This window comes from Balaenoptera borealis (genome assembly GCF_965194805.1).
Source record: "Balaenoptera borealis genome assembly, chromosome: 2".
Lineage (NCBI taxonomy): Eukaryota > Metazoa > Chordata > Mammalia > Artiodactyla > Balaenopteridae > Balaenoptera > Balaenoptera borealis.
Window position 1 is genome coordinate 924420 of NC_138867.1, and position 14786 is coordinate 939205.

Below are 14786 nucleotides of genomic sequence, written 5' to 3' on the forward strand. Positions count from 1 at the left end.
GCCATCACTCTCCATCCTTGCCCTGAGGTTCCACAAGGTAGCCTTAAAACAAACACCCCCTTAACTGTCTAAGCTAGCAGAACTGACCCCCGTTGTTTGCTACCAAAGCCCTAATGTCTAGGGAAGCAGGACAGCTATTTTTGTCATACGCCAGGCAGAGAAGAGCATTTTTGGCATCAGCCCACAAAACCCGCTTAGTCATTTGAAAAGGACCTGGTTTCACACGGATCAGGGCCGTTCTGAAGCCAAGCTGCCTGGGTTCATACTAGCTCCAGGACCACCTGTGCGACCTCGGGCAGGTCGACTTCCCACCCCTCACCTGTAGAATGAGGGCTGCAGAGAAGGGCTCACACCACAGCCCTGAGACCCTGGGCCTCTGAGAGGCCTGCTGACAGGTTGGCCCTCGGCTGGCATCTGGGACTGGATTTGGGAGGGTTCCCTCCACCATCAACTGGTAAGAGTGGATCACTGCGACCAAACCCTGCCAACAGCTTGGACACCTGCTTTCCTCTGGAAGTTTGGAGTTTGGGTCTGTGCCAGGCAGAGGGTGCCTGTGTGACCGGCCCTCCGCAGAAACCCAGGACGCTGTTTCTGAAGAGCGTCCACATGGCCGTGTGACCCCTGGGAGGGGACGGGAAGCTGCACCTGGTCTCCCCGCGTTGCCCACGTGCCTGTCCCTTTACTGACCTTGCCCTGTATCCTTTCTATACGACGAGTCTCAGCTGTGAGTACAACCATGTGCGGAGTCCTGAGCAAGTGTGGGGTGGTCTTGGGGACCCGGAGCCCAAGGGTAGTAACAGCGCTCACTGCACAGCACTAGGGTCAAGATGACGGGAGTGATGTGCGTAAAGCATACGAAGGCCGATTCATGTTACCTTTGTGGAAAATGGGTCTAAGTTTGCAGTAAAGATTGAGATAATCTGTTTAAAAATGTAAAGAGTAAGAAATCACACACATAAAAAGCGGCACTGTTGCTTTTAAATTGAGGTGTTTTAATTACATGTCATTGCTTATAAACACACACAAGGGTATCAACTGGAAATAAACACTTTTTCCCCTTTGGTGGGAAAGAGCTTCAAAACACCACAAAACCTTGACGGTATCACTACCTTCCTTTCTCATCTATTAGGCAGTCCTATCCACTACCTGACAACTTCTAACTGTAATTTTAGGAGAGAGAAAAATAATTTGAGGAGAACAAAGAATTTAGGGAGTGATAAAAACAGACCAAAAAATGACTTACAGTAAGGATGAATATTATATCTCACATTCTTAGAAACAGTTTTTCCCTAAAGCTATGAGGTTATACTGTTCCGCTTAATATCGACAGCTTATATAAACGCTCCTGAGAAACTGCGTCCTTAGCCGCTGAGGGGGACGGAGAGCTCGGAGGGTGGCGGTGGAAGCAGTGGAAGGCCACTGCTGAGAGGCGGCTGTGTGCATGTGTGGCCACAACACAGGGAGCGCTGGCAGAAGGAAAACATCGCGTAACCCAGAACACACACCGCTCTGACGCTGAGCCGTTCACTCCTGTCTTACTTTTCCAGTATGGCTCTCTCTACGCTCTTAAACTTCTTCAGTTCGACCATTAGTTCCCAATATCTGAGATACAGCCACATAAGCCTCCCATTGTGGCGCTTGTTGGTGTTCCAGACGTCACCACAGTACGTGTCGTGCTTGAATATGTCAGTCAGGCCAGCTGCCATCTCTAGGTCAGCAGCAACTGGGTCAGTGGACGCTCGGACCAGCAAGCTCTTCTCGATCTCCAGCCGCTTGTGGCGAGGGAGAACCAGACTGCAGTAGATGCTCTGTCTTTCTGTGAGAGCGTCCTCGAACTCCCTCAGCAGAAACCTGGCTCTCCGTTGCCAGTCCTCCTCCTTGCCCAGGCAGCTCAGGTACGCACTCCGCAAGGGCTGCCTCTTCTCCTGCAGGACCTGAGCCCGCTCCTGTTCCAGAAGCTTCTTCTCTTCTACCATCTTGCGCCCCTGAGAGATGAGGGCTTCTCGGTAGCTAGTCGTTCTGTTTTGTTCCTTTTCAAGTTCCAGGGACAGCTGTGCCACGGCCCGCCGGCCTTCTGAGATCGTGGCATGGTACTTGGCTTCGAGGCCCTGCTGGAAGGCAGCTGTTCTCTGACGGTATGCTTCCCGCTCTTTTTCTATTTCTTTTCGGGACTCCCTAGACCAAATCCAACCTGACACAAAGAAAGTGGAGGAGGAAAACACACATGATGAAAAGTCAAAGCTCAAGTTCTATAATCTTTATTTACAGAAAACATAAAGCAGCTAAGGACAGCACTTCAATAAAATCTTAAGTCCCAAGAGGTACAAAAAAAGATAACATTTTGAATGAAGCTATACAACTGCAAAGTTCTTATCTTAAAATCAGATAAGGGCTCCCCAAAGACAAGCACAACAAGGCTGCAGAGACCCCCTTCAGCCTCCTCCTAATGTCTGATGGCTGAGAAAACCCACGGCTGCCCTCCTTTGTTGCCAGGCCTACCACCCCGCGCCTCCTCTGGCTGCGGCGCCCCGGCATACTACTGGCAAGGGCTAGAAATGAATATGGGAGAGCGTGCGTCACACAGTGTCGGCTAGGCTACTAAGAACTGAGCAAAGTTCAACGTGTGCTCAGCTTCGCCTGGTCATCACTGGTAAACAGCTGAAGCCCACCGCGTTCGCTTATGTTCTGACGGGGGTCATGTAAATAAGGAGTCAGAAGTTCAGCCTTAAGGCGAGGCTCCACCGTACTCTAACAAACGTGGGACGGAAGGGTGCAGGCAACTGGGGTGGGTAATGCCCCGCTCTGCCCCACAAAGTGAGAAGCCACCAGGCCTCTGGCCTCTGCTGCACGGAGAAGTCCGAGGACAGAGAAAGGGAGTCTGATGGCCACAAAGCCCGTGGCCAGCAGGTGCCCGGGTCTGGGTGTTGTCACCCATCCTTCCCCATCCCACCAGTAAGAGTCTGGTGTGTTCCGATAATAAGATAAAAGTCAGTGTGATGCTTTCACTGGTACAGGGTCTCCACCGCGTTCTGAACTGGCGCTCCTGTCAATAGTTTAATAGATGTTGGGGCAGCTATGCTGAGTCCTAGTTTCTCACAATGGGAACCTGTCCAGCCTGTACATGCAAAACGCAGCACAGATCCGAGTCCTCTGGAAAACAGAAGGACTGCCCAACAAGTCTTCAAAGCTACCAAGAGCAGCAGTTTAAAGCATCATTTACGCCCAGCTCTCCAAACACAGCCAAGGCGGCTCACACGCTTCTCTCCCACTTTCTTTAACTCCCTGCGGTGTCCGTCCCCCTTCTGGTCCCCTTCCTGCTCTTGCTGGTCCCTCCCCGTCAACACGCAAGGTGCTGTCCTTGCTGTGTGGCCTTTCCCCAGGTCCCAGGGAATCCCACCTAGTCCACAACGTCAGCCGTCACCCTTGTGAGGACAGCGTTTCCATGCACGTGAGCGCCTTCTTCACTCGCAACGCTGCTGCCCCAGTTCTACAATCACGAGACCAACCTCGTCCTCCCGCAACAAAAGCAGCCCCTGGTCCTATTCCAGCTGACAACTCCCACTCAGAAGCACGTGTCATCTTTGTCTCCTCCTTGTGCCAGAGTGCCCAGGCAGGGGGGCTGACCAGGAAAGAAGGGGTCATAGGCCTGGAGGCAGGCAAAAGGTATGTGTGGAGAAGAGAGGAAAGAAGGACTAATTCAGTTTTGGGTGAATGTGGACAAAGTCTGGAAGGCCAGTAGGAGTTGGCAGGAAAGGTCCCTCTAGGTAGAATGAACAGGTACAGGAGAGCTTCCAGGAGCTGCTGCCCAGGGGCACAGGGCTTATGCCAAGGAGACGCTGGAGCAGACTCTGGAAAAGTCAGACTCCGCTCAGGAAGCGGACTGATCTGATCTGACAGCACCCTGGCTGTGACGAGGAAGATGGGGTGGGGGGGGCATGGGCGGAGGGGGCAGAGGGAGGCCAGAAGCAGAGCGCCGGTCCTGCTCTACTAACCCAAAGTGCAATGCTGCTCACACAGAGCCAGGGAGGCTGATGCACACCCAGGCGCACACCCAGGCACACACCGGCCATCAGACCACAGAACACCTATCATCAGGAAGGCCTCCTGGAAGAGGTGGCACAGCGACGTGGAGACAGGCTGGGTGAGGAGGTGGCCAGGGAGGTACGGAGAGCAGAGCGCAGGCTGGGGGACCGGAAGTCTGGACGCCCAGCCCTGGTCCGTTTGGGGAGTCCCGCTCATGACTCCGCACAGACACAACTTTTTCAAGCCTCAGTCTCAGAAGGCTTGTAAAAGCGCTGGGGCTCCCGCTTCTGGGAAAATGGAATAGAAGTACTCTCTCCTATTCTCCCTGCTAAGAACAACAAAAAACCTGGACGTCGTATGTAAAACTAACACAAGACGACCCTGAAAGGTGGAGAGCAGCAGGCAGACTGTTGAGGGACCTTGGCACCCAAGAAACACCAAGCTGGTGAGTCCCCTGGGGCTTCATTTTGCCTTGTAGATCCCAGACTTAAAGCTGAAATGCCAATGATGCAGATTTCCTTTAAAAGCCCCGACAAGAGTCTGCTCTCTCTGGCCAAACAACCAGCAAAGGGGCTTAGCAAGACAGAAAACTTTTAAACAATAACCATTCTGCCCCTGCTACATAGCACAGAAGACACTGTGACCCCACCTCCATCCACGTGGGCAAAGCCTGAGGGGCGGTGATGGTGGCAGAGGAAGCCACGTGGGGATTCTCCTGTGTGGGAGCATCAGGAGTCGCAGGGGAGCTGGACCTCCCGCTCTTGCCCAGCAGTAACAAGGGGACCCTTCCTTGGTGTCCACGGGCTGGAGGGCGAGTGGGGAGCCTGGACGTCCACCCCCACCTGGGAGTAAGGAGGCAGTGCTACCTCTCCCTGTCCAAGAAGCCAGCCTAAGAAGATACGAATAAAAACCAGTCTCATAATACTCCAAATGCCCAGGTTTCAGTGGAGAATCACTCTTCATAACAAGAATCAGGAAGATCTCAAGTTGACTTAAAAGGTAATCAGTTGATGCCAATACCAAGATGACAGAGATGTTAGTGTCATCTGACAGTTTAAGGCAGCCACTGTAATATAAAGTCTAAGCAAAGATACAGAAAGTCTCAGCAGACGAATAGAAAATATTTAAAAAAGCAAACGGAACTTTTGAAACTGAAAAAGGCAGGAACTGAAATAAAAAAGCATAATGCTGAAACAGGTGTGGAGAAGAGAGGACCCCCCCCACCAAGATACTCAATACAGCTCTTGCGAACACAGACATGAAGATCCGAACAAAATACTAGCAAATACAATTCTGCAATATATAAAAAGAATTACACGGCATGACCAAGTGGGGATTATTTCAAAAATGTAAGACTGGTTCAACATTCAAAAACCCATCGCTATAATCCAACAAATTAGCAGCCTAAAGAAGAAAAACTACATGATCATATTGACTGATACAGAAACACAACTCCCATTCATGATAGCAACTCAGAAAAATAGGAACAGAGGGGAACTTCCTTGTCTTGATACTCTATGAAACCCACAGCTAACATTTACTTAGTGGTGAAAAGACTGAATGCTTTTCCTCCAAGATCAGGAACTATCCAACAAAGTCCTAGAATTTCTGGCCAGTGCGAGAAAGCAAGAAAAGGAAATACAGGCCAACAGACTGGAAAGGAAGAGATAAAACCTGTCTCATACCTCATAGAAAAATTAACTCAAAATGGATCATGGACTGTCATGTAAAATGTAGAATTAAAACTGTAGGAAAAAACACAGGAGAGAATCTTTAGGATCAAGGGCCAGGCAAAGAGTTTTCAGACATGGTATGAAAGCATGACCCATAAAAGGAAAAATTGATAAGACGGACTTCATCAAAATTAAAACTTTTGCTCCATGAAAGACTCCAGTAAGAGTCTACAGACTGGGAGAAGATATTTGCAAACAAGACAGCCAACAAAGTACTAGAATCTAGAACACAGTAAAAACTCTCAAAACTCGGGAATTCCCTGGTGGTCCAGTGGTTAGGACTCCGCGTTTTCACTGCCAGGGCAAGGGTTCAATCCCTGGTCAAGGAACTAAGATCCCACAAGCTGCGTGGTGACAAAAAACAAAACAAAACCCAAAACAAAACAAAAAACAAACAAAACAAAACAAAAACCTCTCAAAGCTCAACATTAAAAAAACAATCCAATTAGAAAATGGATTGAATCTGAAAGACAGGATTCAAGGAAGCGGATACACCGATGGCAGATAAGTATGTGAAAAGATGCCCAACATCATTAGCCCTTACGGAAATGCAAATTAAAACCAAAATGGGGTATCACTATACACCTGCAAGAACAAGCAAAATAAAAACAATAGTGATCACACCAAATACTGGTGAGGACGCCAAGAACCCGGATCCCTCATGCACTGCTGGCGAGAAAGTAAAATGGTACAGCCACTCTTTTACTTTCTTCGAAAACTGAACATCAACTCCCAAGAAGGCTGACAAGAGTAGGTAGTTTTTATGATTCAATGATCTGCAGTGTCTGCGTCTTAGTGAAAGACCCAATTGCAGCCCTAAGGGCTGCTATTTAGAAACTCACTAGCCTGCCATCTTGAAAAACCCTACTGAATGCTTGGAAAGGCTGCCTGCTGCCTATGGCTAGGGCAATGAACTTGGTGAGTGAAGTGGAAGGCTTAAAATTACACTGACTAAGCCAAAGCAATCTTGAGGGAAAAAAACGGAGCTGGAAGAATCAGACTCTCTGACTTCAGGCTATAATACAAAGCTACAGTAATCAAGACAATATGGTACTGGCACAAAAACAGAAATACAGACCAATGGAACAGGATAGAAAGCCCAAAGATAAACCCATGCACCTATGGTCAACTAATCAATGACAATGGAGGCAAGGATATACAGTGGAGAAAAGACAATCTCTTCAATAAGTGGTGCTGGGAAAACTGGACAGCTACATGTAAAAGAATGAAATTAGAACACTCCCTAACACCATACACAAAAATAAACTCAAAATAAACTAAAGACCTAAATGTAAGACCGGACACTATAAAACTCTTAGAGGAAAACATAGGAAGAACACTCTTTGACATAAATCACAGCAAGATCTTTTTTGACCCACCTCCTAGAGTAATGGAAATAAAAACAAAAATAAACAAATGAGACCTAATGAAACTTCAAAGCTTTTGCACAGCAAAGGAAACTATAAACAAGACGGAAAGACAACCCTCAGAATGGGAGAAAATACTTGCAAATGAGTCAACGGACAAAGGACTAATCTCCAAAATATATAAACAGCTCAGACAGCTCAATATTAAAAAAAAAAAACCCAATCAAAAAATGGGCAGAAGACCTAAATAGACATTTCTCCAAAGAAGACATACAGATGGCCAAGAGGCACACAAAAAGCTGCTCAACGTCACTAATTACTAGAGAAATGCAAATCCAAACTACAATGAGGTATCACCTCACACCAGTCAGAATGGCCATCATCAGAAAATGTACAAACAACAAATGCTGGAGAGGGTGTGGAGAAAAGGGAACCCTCTTGCACTGTTGGTGGGAATGTAAATTGATACAGCTACTATGGAGAACAGTAGGGAGGTTCCTTAAAAAACTAAAAATAGAATTACCATATGACCCAGCAATCCCACTACTGGGCATATACCCAGAGAAAACCATAGTTCACAAAACATGCACCCCAGTGTTCATTGCAGCACTATTTACAATAGCCAGGTCACGGAAGCAACCTAAATGCCCATCGACAGACAAATGGATAAAGAAGACGTGGCACATATATACAATGGAATATTACTCGCCATAAAAAGGAAAGAAACTGGGTCATTTGTAGAGACGTGGATGGACCTAGAGACTGTCATACAGAGTAAAGTAAGTCAGAAAAACAAATATCATATATTAACGCATATATGTGGAATCTAGAAAAATGGTACAGATGAACTGATTTGCAGGGCAGAAATAGAGACAAAGATGTTAGGGAACAAATATATGGACCAAGGGGGGACAGCAGGGGGGGTGGTAAATGAACTGGGAGATTGGGATGGACATGTATACACTAATATGTATAAAATAGATAGCTAATAAGAACCTGCTGTATAAAAAATAAAATAAAATTCGAAAAAAAATTACACTGACATAGTAATTAATTAGTTTTGAGGCTGGGAGAGGCCCTGAGGTGACTTTCATTTTCCGTTTGTTTTTTCAGACTCATCTCTGGCTTCTATAGCTTTTCATAGTAATTTTTATTTTTGAAGTTCCTGCTTTCTTATACTTTTGAAATGATGCTTTTTGTCCCTGAGAAGGGTTGAGGAATATTGTATTTTCTTCTTTTTGGTTATCTTGCTTAGGTAATGTGATCAGAGAAAACTTTTAACTTTGCATTCTTGTAAGGATTCTCCAAAAATGTGTTATTACAAGATTAAGAAATTATATCGAACATATGGGTGTTAAGTAGCCCCCTAGCATAGGCTAAAAGTAAAGGCAGACAAATGAAGTTGAAAAATACTACTCTCGTCAGCCTCCACTTTCTCTACTCAAACCTGCTAACCTAAGAAACCCAGGCACGTAAAGCCACTCCATAAAAAGTATCACTGCCTGCTCACTTTGGCAGCACATGTACTAAACAACAAAAAAAAGTTGGAAAAACACAGAGAAGACTGGCACAGCCCCTGCTGGAGGATGACACAAATTCGTGAAGTGTTCCATATAATTTAAAAATAAAAGCATCCCTGCAACAGAGGGCAGCTTTTTTCCCATTTCTCATATTCTTAAGTGCCAACCCAGAGCCATGGGACATGATGTAGGGAAGCACAACGTGCCACCCTTAAATAGGTCCCTTGGGCCTTACTAAGTCTCTCGAGGGGCAAGGGAACCACCCTCATCACCAAATGATTCTAACCGAAAGCGGAAAGTAACAGATTAAATCTGGAGCCGCAATAGAAGCCTTATAGGAGTGTGGAATATCAAGGTTCTAGGCTTGGCCGAAAATATCCAACTGGTGACTATTAAATTAAGACCTGGATGGGAATATCCCTGTAAATAGCAGTAACCAAAATGGGAGGCCACTGGTCTGACTAACTACAGCTGACATTTGGAGCCTGATAGGAATTTGGGGGGGAGGCCTTCTCCTTCCCTAAGCTAAACGAGGGAAGGTAAAACCTTGCCACATAGGTGAATGGCTGTGTCAGTCATTTGATATCATTGAGGTGGCTACTCAGTACTTAGGGGGAAAAAAACTTGTTTCTTCTGGCCTTAAGAGAACAAAGTCATCCTAGGAGGCACTTGCCTATGCCTTTAAGATGCAAATGTCTACCTGATCTTCTCCAGGAACCCTTATCTCCAGCATCCTTTTAAAATGCAAATTTCGAGATTCCCTGGTGGCGCAGTGGTTAAGAATCCGCCTGCCAATGCAAAGGACACGGTTCAAGATCCCACATGCCTCGGAGCAACTAAGCCCGTGCACCACAACTACTGAGCCTGCGCTCTAGAGCCCACGAGCCGCAATTACTGAGCCGGCATGCCACAATTACTGAAGCCCGTGTGCCTAGAGCCTGTGCTCTGCAACAAGAGAAGCCACCGCAATGAGAAGACTGCGCACCACAACAAAGAGTAGCCCCCGCTCGCCGCAGCTAGAGAAAGCCTGCACGCAGCAACGAAGACCCAATGCAGCCATAAATAAATAAATAAAATAAATAAATTAAAAAAAAAAAAAGAATTTGGGTTAAAATAATAAAAATAAAATAAAATGCAAATTTCAAAAACGGGGTAGGTAATTTGGAACTTGACTTGTCAAGGACGAAAAGAAATCCTAAGTGTCTTTTCTGTAAACATTAGAAAAAAGGATTTAGCCATCTAGACAGGTGACCGTGATTTGCTCCATCTGCCAGAAGCCCAATTTGAATCCAACCCCTTGTAACTGATGGGTTTTACCTTGTTGTACCTGACTCAGGGCTGAAATTTTCAAATGAGAACTATAAGGTCTCTGTTTGTGTGTCTCTATGTATCTATGTGTGTTGTAGATGTATAGTATTACCAAAATTAATTTGTAAAGAAGCTCTACTTAATTGACTTAAAAAAATTAAGTGCTTATATAAATACTCAGGAATATAAAACTGGCCAGAATGAATTTCAGGTTCACATGATCCAGGAAATATTCAACATTAAATTAATATCTTGTATTGAAGGAGGCTTAAACTTGTTGATTTGATTAACACAGATATGTCTTTACAGTCATCAATGTTAAGTATAGTACTTCTGCTGTACCTAGGTTTACTAGAGGTCAAATAAGACCTTATTATATGTTGCAAATCCGTCAGCAAGAAAAGTAACTTGAAGTGAAAAAAAAAAAAACTTTTAAGGAAAGTAAGATGTATGTTTTCAGTAAAAGAAGGTGTAAAGAGTGAGAAAAAAAATACTGGAAAAAAGAGTTGTACATGATCTTGGGAGTGTTCCAGTGGTTAGGACTCCGAGCTCCCAATGCAGGGGGCCTTGGTTCAATCCCTGGTCGGGGAACTAGGATCCCACATACTGCAACTAAGCCCACATGCTGCAACTAAGCCTGCGCGCCTCAACTACTGAGCCCACGCTCTAGAGCCCGCGTGCCACAATAAGGACCCAGTGCAGCCAAAATAAATAAATAAATAATAAATAAAAACAGTTGTACATGATCAAGATTTTCTAAGATTGGATTAAACTTAGTTGGGTAAACAGATTTTGTTGGGAGCGGGCTGGGGCAAGACTGGATTTGGTTTCTCCCTCCAAAGTTTTCTTGAATTACTGCTTTTAATAACATGAGTTACTTCACCTTTAAGGGATCTGTATTTGCTTTCAAGATCTGTTTTAACTTTGGTTAAGAAATAAGTATTGTCTCAGTGACCTATGATCTTATTTGACCAAGTCTTTTAAAACTTTTTGACAAACTTCCCAATACCAAATTTTAATTAAAGTTCTTTGGATTTCCAGCTAACTTTGGGATACTTTAGAGGGCCCCTGAGGTATCTGAAAGAAAAATATTTAACTAGGATTATTACGCATGTAAAATTAAATGTAATCAGATGGTTAACCACGCCTTTTAAGTCTTTTGTCATTTATAGATAGTTATTTTTGTACTCTGATGCTGTTACAAAAAAGTGTTTCATCATCAAGAAGATTCATGGGAAGGCTAAGGAAACAGTTACAACACTTCCACATCAATACAATGGCTATGCAAGGATTCCAGCCCATACGGACTTAAAACAAGGAGCTGTCCTGCCCCTGGGGCCCCTAGATCAGGCATCCTAGAGATTTTTACTCGCTGACAGGCGGGTTGATGCCCCTACTCAGCCTCGAAGCAACTTCAGAAGACGGACCATCGCCCCTCTGCTTCCCATAAAAATATTGGAGTAAAATCGGGGGAATGAAACAGGAGAGAAGGGGGCAGGGCACAACCTTTAAAAGCATGACACAGCCATAGGACATGACAAAAACTGGTTAGAACCAACTAGGTCCAAGAGAGCAGACAAGTTGACTTCCAGTAGACCTTGAGCCTCATTATACGCTCATTGTAATACATTAGCATGCTAAATGACACCCTCACCAGTGCTAGGACAGTTCTGAGGCCAACCATAAAAGGTCAAAAAGTAGGCTCTGGCCCAGTTCCTGGAAATCCCCACCCCTTCCCCAAAATAATTGGAATAACCCTCCCCCTCATTAGCCTATGAAATTACCCAGCCCATAAAAACTAACCACTCCATATTTCGGGGCATCTCGCCTTCTGAGATGGCCCACACTCTGTCTGTGGAGGGTGTTTCTCTCTAAATAAATCCACTTCCTACCCATCAAAAAAAAAAAAATGACACGTCTCTTTGGCATAGGGATTATTTTCAACTGGTTATTTTCTAAGAAACAGCAGACATGGGAGAAACTTTGAAAACCAAGTAGGAGTTACCCTTTTGTAAGAAACACTTACATTTATAAGGGAGCTCTGCATTTGTAAGGGTGTTTGCCCGGCTGTACCAGGAAGTGGTTGACCAAATTTCTGGAAACTCTTATAATAGGAAAAGGCTAGAGCGTAAATCCACATAACAACCTTACCCTTGATTATTGCGCTTTTCCTAGTCTCCTCTGGTAACTAACTCTCCTCAACCTCCACATCCTCTTTTGTCTTAAGCTTGGGACGGTATTTAAGGTGAGGGCTTATACCATTCTGGTAAGTTACTCAATTTTCCTGAGTCTCTCCTATGGATACATATTAAAAACTTTTGTTTGATTTTCTCCTGTTAATCTGTCTCACATCAATTTAATTCTTAGACCAGCTAGAAGAACTTAAAAGGGTAGAGGAAAGTTTCTTCCTCTGCGACAGTGACAAAACATAAAACCAACTCCTAAACATCAGGAAATTCATCATGTAGTAGGGATATAAGCTAAGAGCTGGAATAATTACAATTGACTGGTAACTGGTAATTTCCCCAAAGTGGTACAAAGTCGATTCAAAGCAGAGAGAATTTCTGGCCAGCCTGAGCAGAGGTTTCATGGATGAAGTCTCCCAAAGACTGATTTCCTAAACATGACACATACAAAACCAGTTTTCTTTTATGCCTGTTTTATTCTTCCTCATCAGTGCTTATGAGGGCAACTGAAGCAAGGGAGCCCCCCTCAGAGCAGTACAGCCTCGAAGGGAGCTAACAGTTACTGAACTCACTCACTCCACACAAAATGCCTCTAAATATCTTGTTTTATTTAACCCTCACTTGCACTGAGGCAGTTCAGTTATGATGGTCAGAGAAACAGGCTCAGAGGGTAAATAATTTGTGCAGAATGCACCATATGCGAAAAAACTAGGGTGTACACATGCATCTCTGTAAACAAAGACTGTTGCCCGCCATTTATGATTAAGTCATTAGCCACAGTCACTGACCTACAAATTCACCCGGAAAGGGATTCAGGGTGAATGCACTCTGTTTTGGATACATGGGACCCTACAGCGTTAAGATACATGACTAAGAAAGAATTTCAGTGACCCCAAATTGCTGCATCTTCCCATACGTAGGTAAGCACTAAAGTCACTAATTTGACACACCTGGGTTTCTGTGACAAGTATTAATCTTTTACCAAGACGCATGCTGGATCACATGTATTTCCTGGCTCCTCCCCTGCCTCTTCAGAGCGGTTCCTAACAGCTATCTGAGTGAGAGGCTGTATCCTGGGCTACAGTCTTCATAGCTCTCACATTGTACATTTTTTTTCACAGTCAACATCTGTCAGGTTCCAAAGCCCAAGATCTTAGAGCGCCACACTTTCAGCCCAGAAAACACACATTAGGAAAACCATGACTTACGAAAAGCAGCCAATCCCAGCATTGGAACCAACAGGGCATAATTCCATCTGCTTCCATCACCCCCATCAGCCCTGGCACTGGGCCGGATATTCCAATTTGGGGGGTCATTTAAGTTATTCATGGAGATACACCTTGAAGTAAATAATAAAACCATTAACCACACAAAAAGAACAAAATACATTGGTCACAATTATATCACCTATATAGCTCATGTGAGACCTTTTTTTTTTTTTCAAAAAATTTTGTTCAGATCTAGGTATGCGCTGCACAGCACTGAGCCTTATGGGATTAAAAGAAAAAAACAAGACCTCAGACAAAAGCAACTCACAAATCGTGGGGAAGAAGATGTGTCTCAAATAACTGAAATACAAATAGAACGAAGCAAATATAGTCAAAAGAAACTCAATTCAACTTCAAAGACTCTTAACAGGCTTTTCAATAAATACTTGTTCAACACCTAAAGATATAAAATTCTAACTGGCAATAAAGCAATGACATACACACAAAAAGCCTCAGTACTTAAGAAGCTTGTGGCAAGTACAGAATGAAAAACAGATCTAAAGTAGTGAAGCTCGTAACCCTCATAGGGGAGGGCTGGGAGCAGCATTCCTTCCCCCCAACCCGGTAAACCAGGGAGCACCAACCCCCGGGCCGTGGACCGAAACCGGTCCGCGGCTTGTTAGGAACCGGGCCGCACAGCAGGAGGTGAGCGGCGGGAAAGTGAACGAAGCTTCACCTGCGCTCCGCATCCCCCCCGCCTCGCTCGCATTACTGCCTGAACCATCCCCTCCCCCCACCCCGTGGAAAAATAATCTTCCACGAAACCGCTCCCTGGTGCCAAAAAGGTTGGGGACCGCTGCCGTAAACGACAGGGTCCGCGCGCCCCCAGCCCCACCCCACAGGGTTCGTGCCCTCCCGATTCCATAAATTACAAGGTCTGCGTCCCCCACCCCGACACCGTAAACTATATTATGGAGTTCGCGCCCCCCAGACCTCATGTACTGGAGGGTCCGCGCCCCCGCCCCCCGGTAACCTACAGGGTCCGCCTCCCGGAACGCGCAGTCCTAATAAAGCAGCGGAACCCGGCACGGACCCAAGGGACCCCTAAACGTCGGTCCACCCGGGCGGCCAGTAGTCAACCTGCTCGATACAGGAACTCCCGCTCCGTCCCGGAGAGAAAGCGGGGCGAACACCACGTTACCTGCGAGCACCGGTTCATCTCACAAAACTGCTGTAAACTCGAGAAAAATCGAACACCGTCTGGACCGGAGGAGAAATCAGGCGAGCCCGTGAGGACCCCCGACCCCAGACCCCAACCTACCTCCGGCCGGGAGGTCGCGGCCCCTATGCCCTGAGCGCCGCCGTCCGCTCGTCCCTCTGCGCAGGCGCCGCGTTGCCCCGTCGACCCCCGGCGCTGCGATGTGCGCAGGCGTGGCGTCCC

General features: G+C 45.8%; 1 protein-coding gene across 2 annotated transcripts; it reads right to left on the bottom strand.

Moving 5' to 3' along the window:
- Nucleotides 1-971: 971 nt before the first annotated feature.
- On the bottom strand, nt 972-14781 carry CCDC127 (coiled-coil domain containing 127). Of its 2 annotated transcripts, none has more exons than XM_082382959.1 (3): nt 14667-14781; nt 13346-13476; nt 972-2191 (listed from the first exon to the last, which is right to left on the bottom strand). In XM_082382959.1, the coding sequence occupies exons 2-3, from the start codon at nt 13464-13466 to the stop codon at nt 1536-1538; spliced, it is 777 nt and encodes a 258-aa protein (XP_082239085.1). In that variant the 5' UTR covers nt 13467-13476; nt 14667-14781; the 3' UTR covers nt 972-1535. The 2 variants fall into 2 exon arrangements, with proteins under 2 accessions (XP_082239085.1, XP_082239086.1); XM_082382960.1 differs by having other exon boundaries at nt 14547-14683.
- Between the last annotated feature and the right edge of the window lie 5 nt (nt 14782-14786).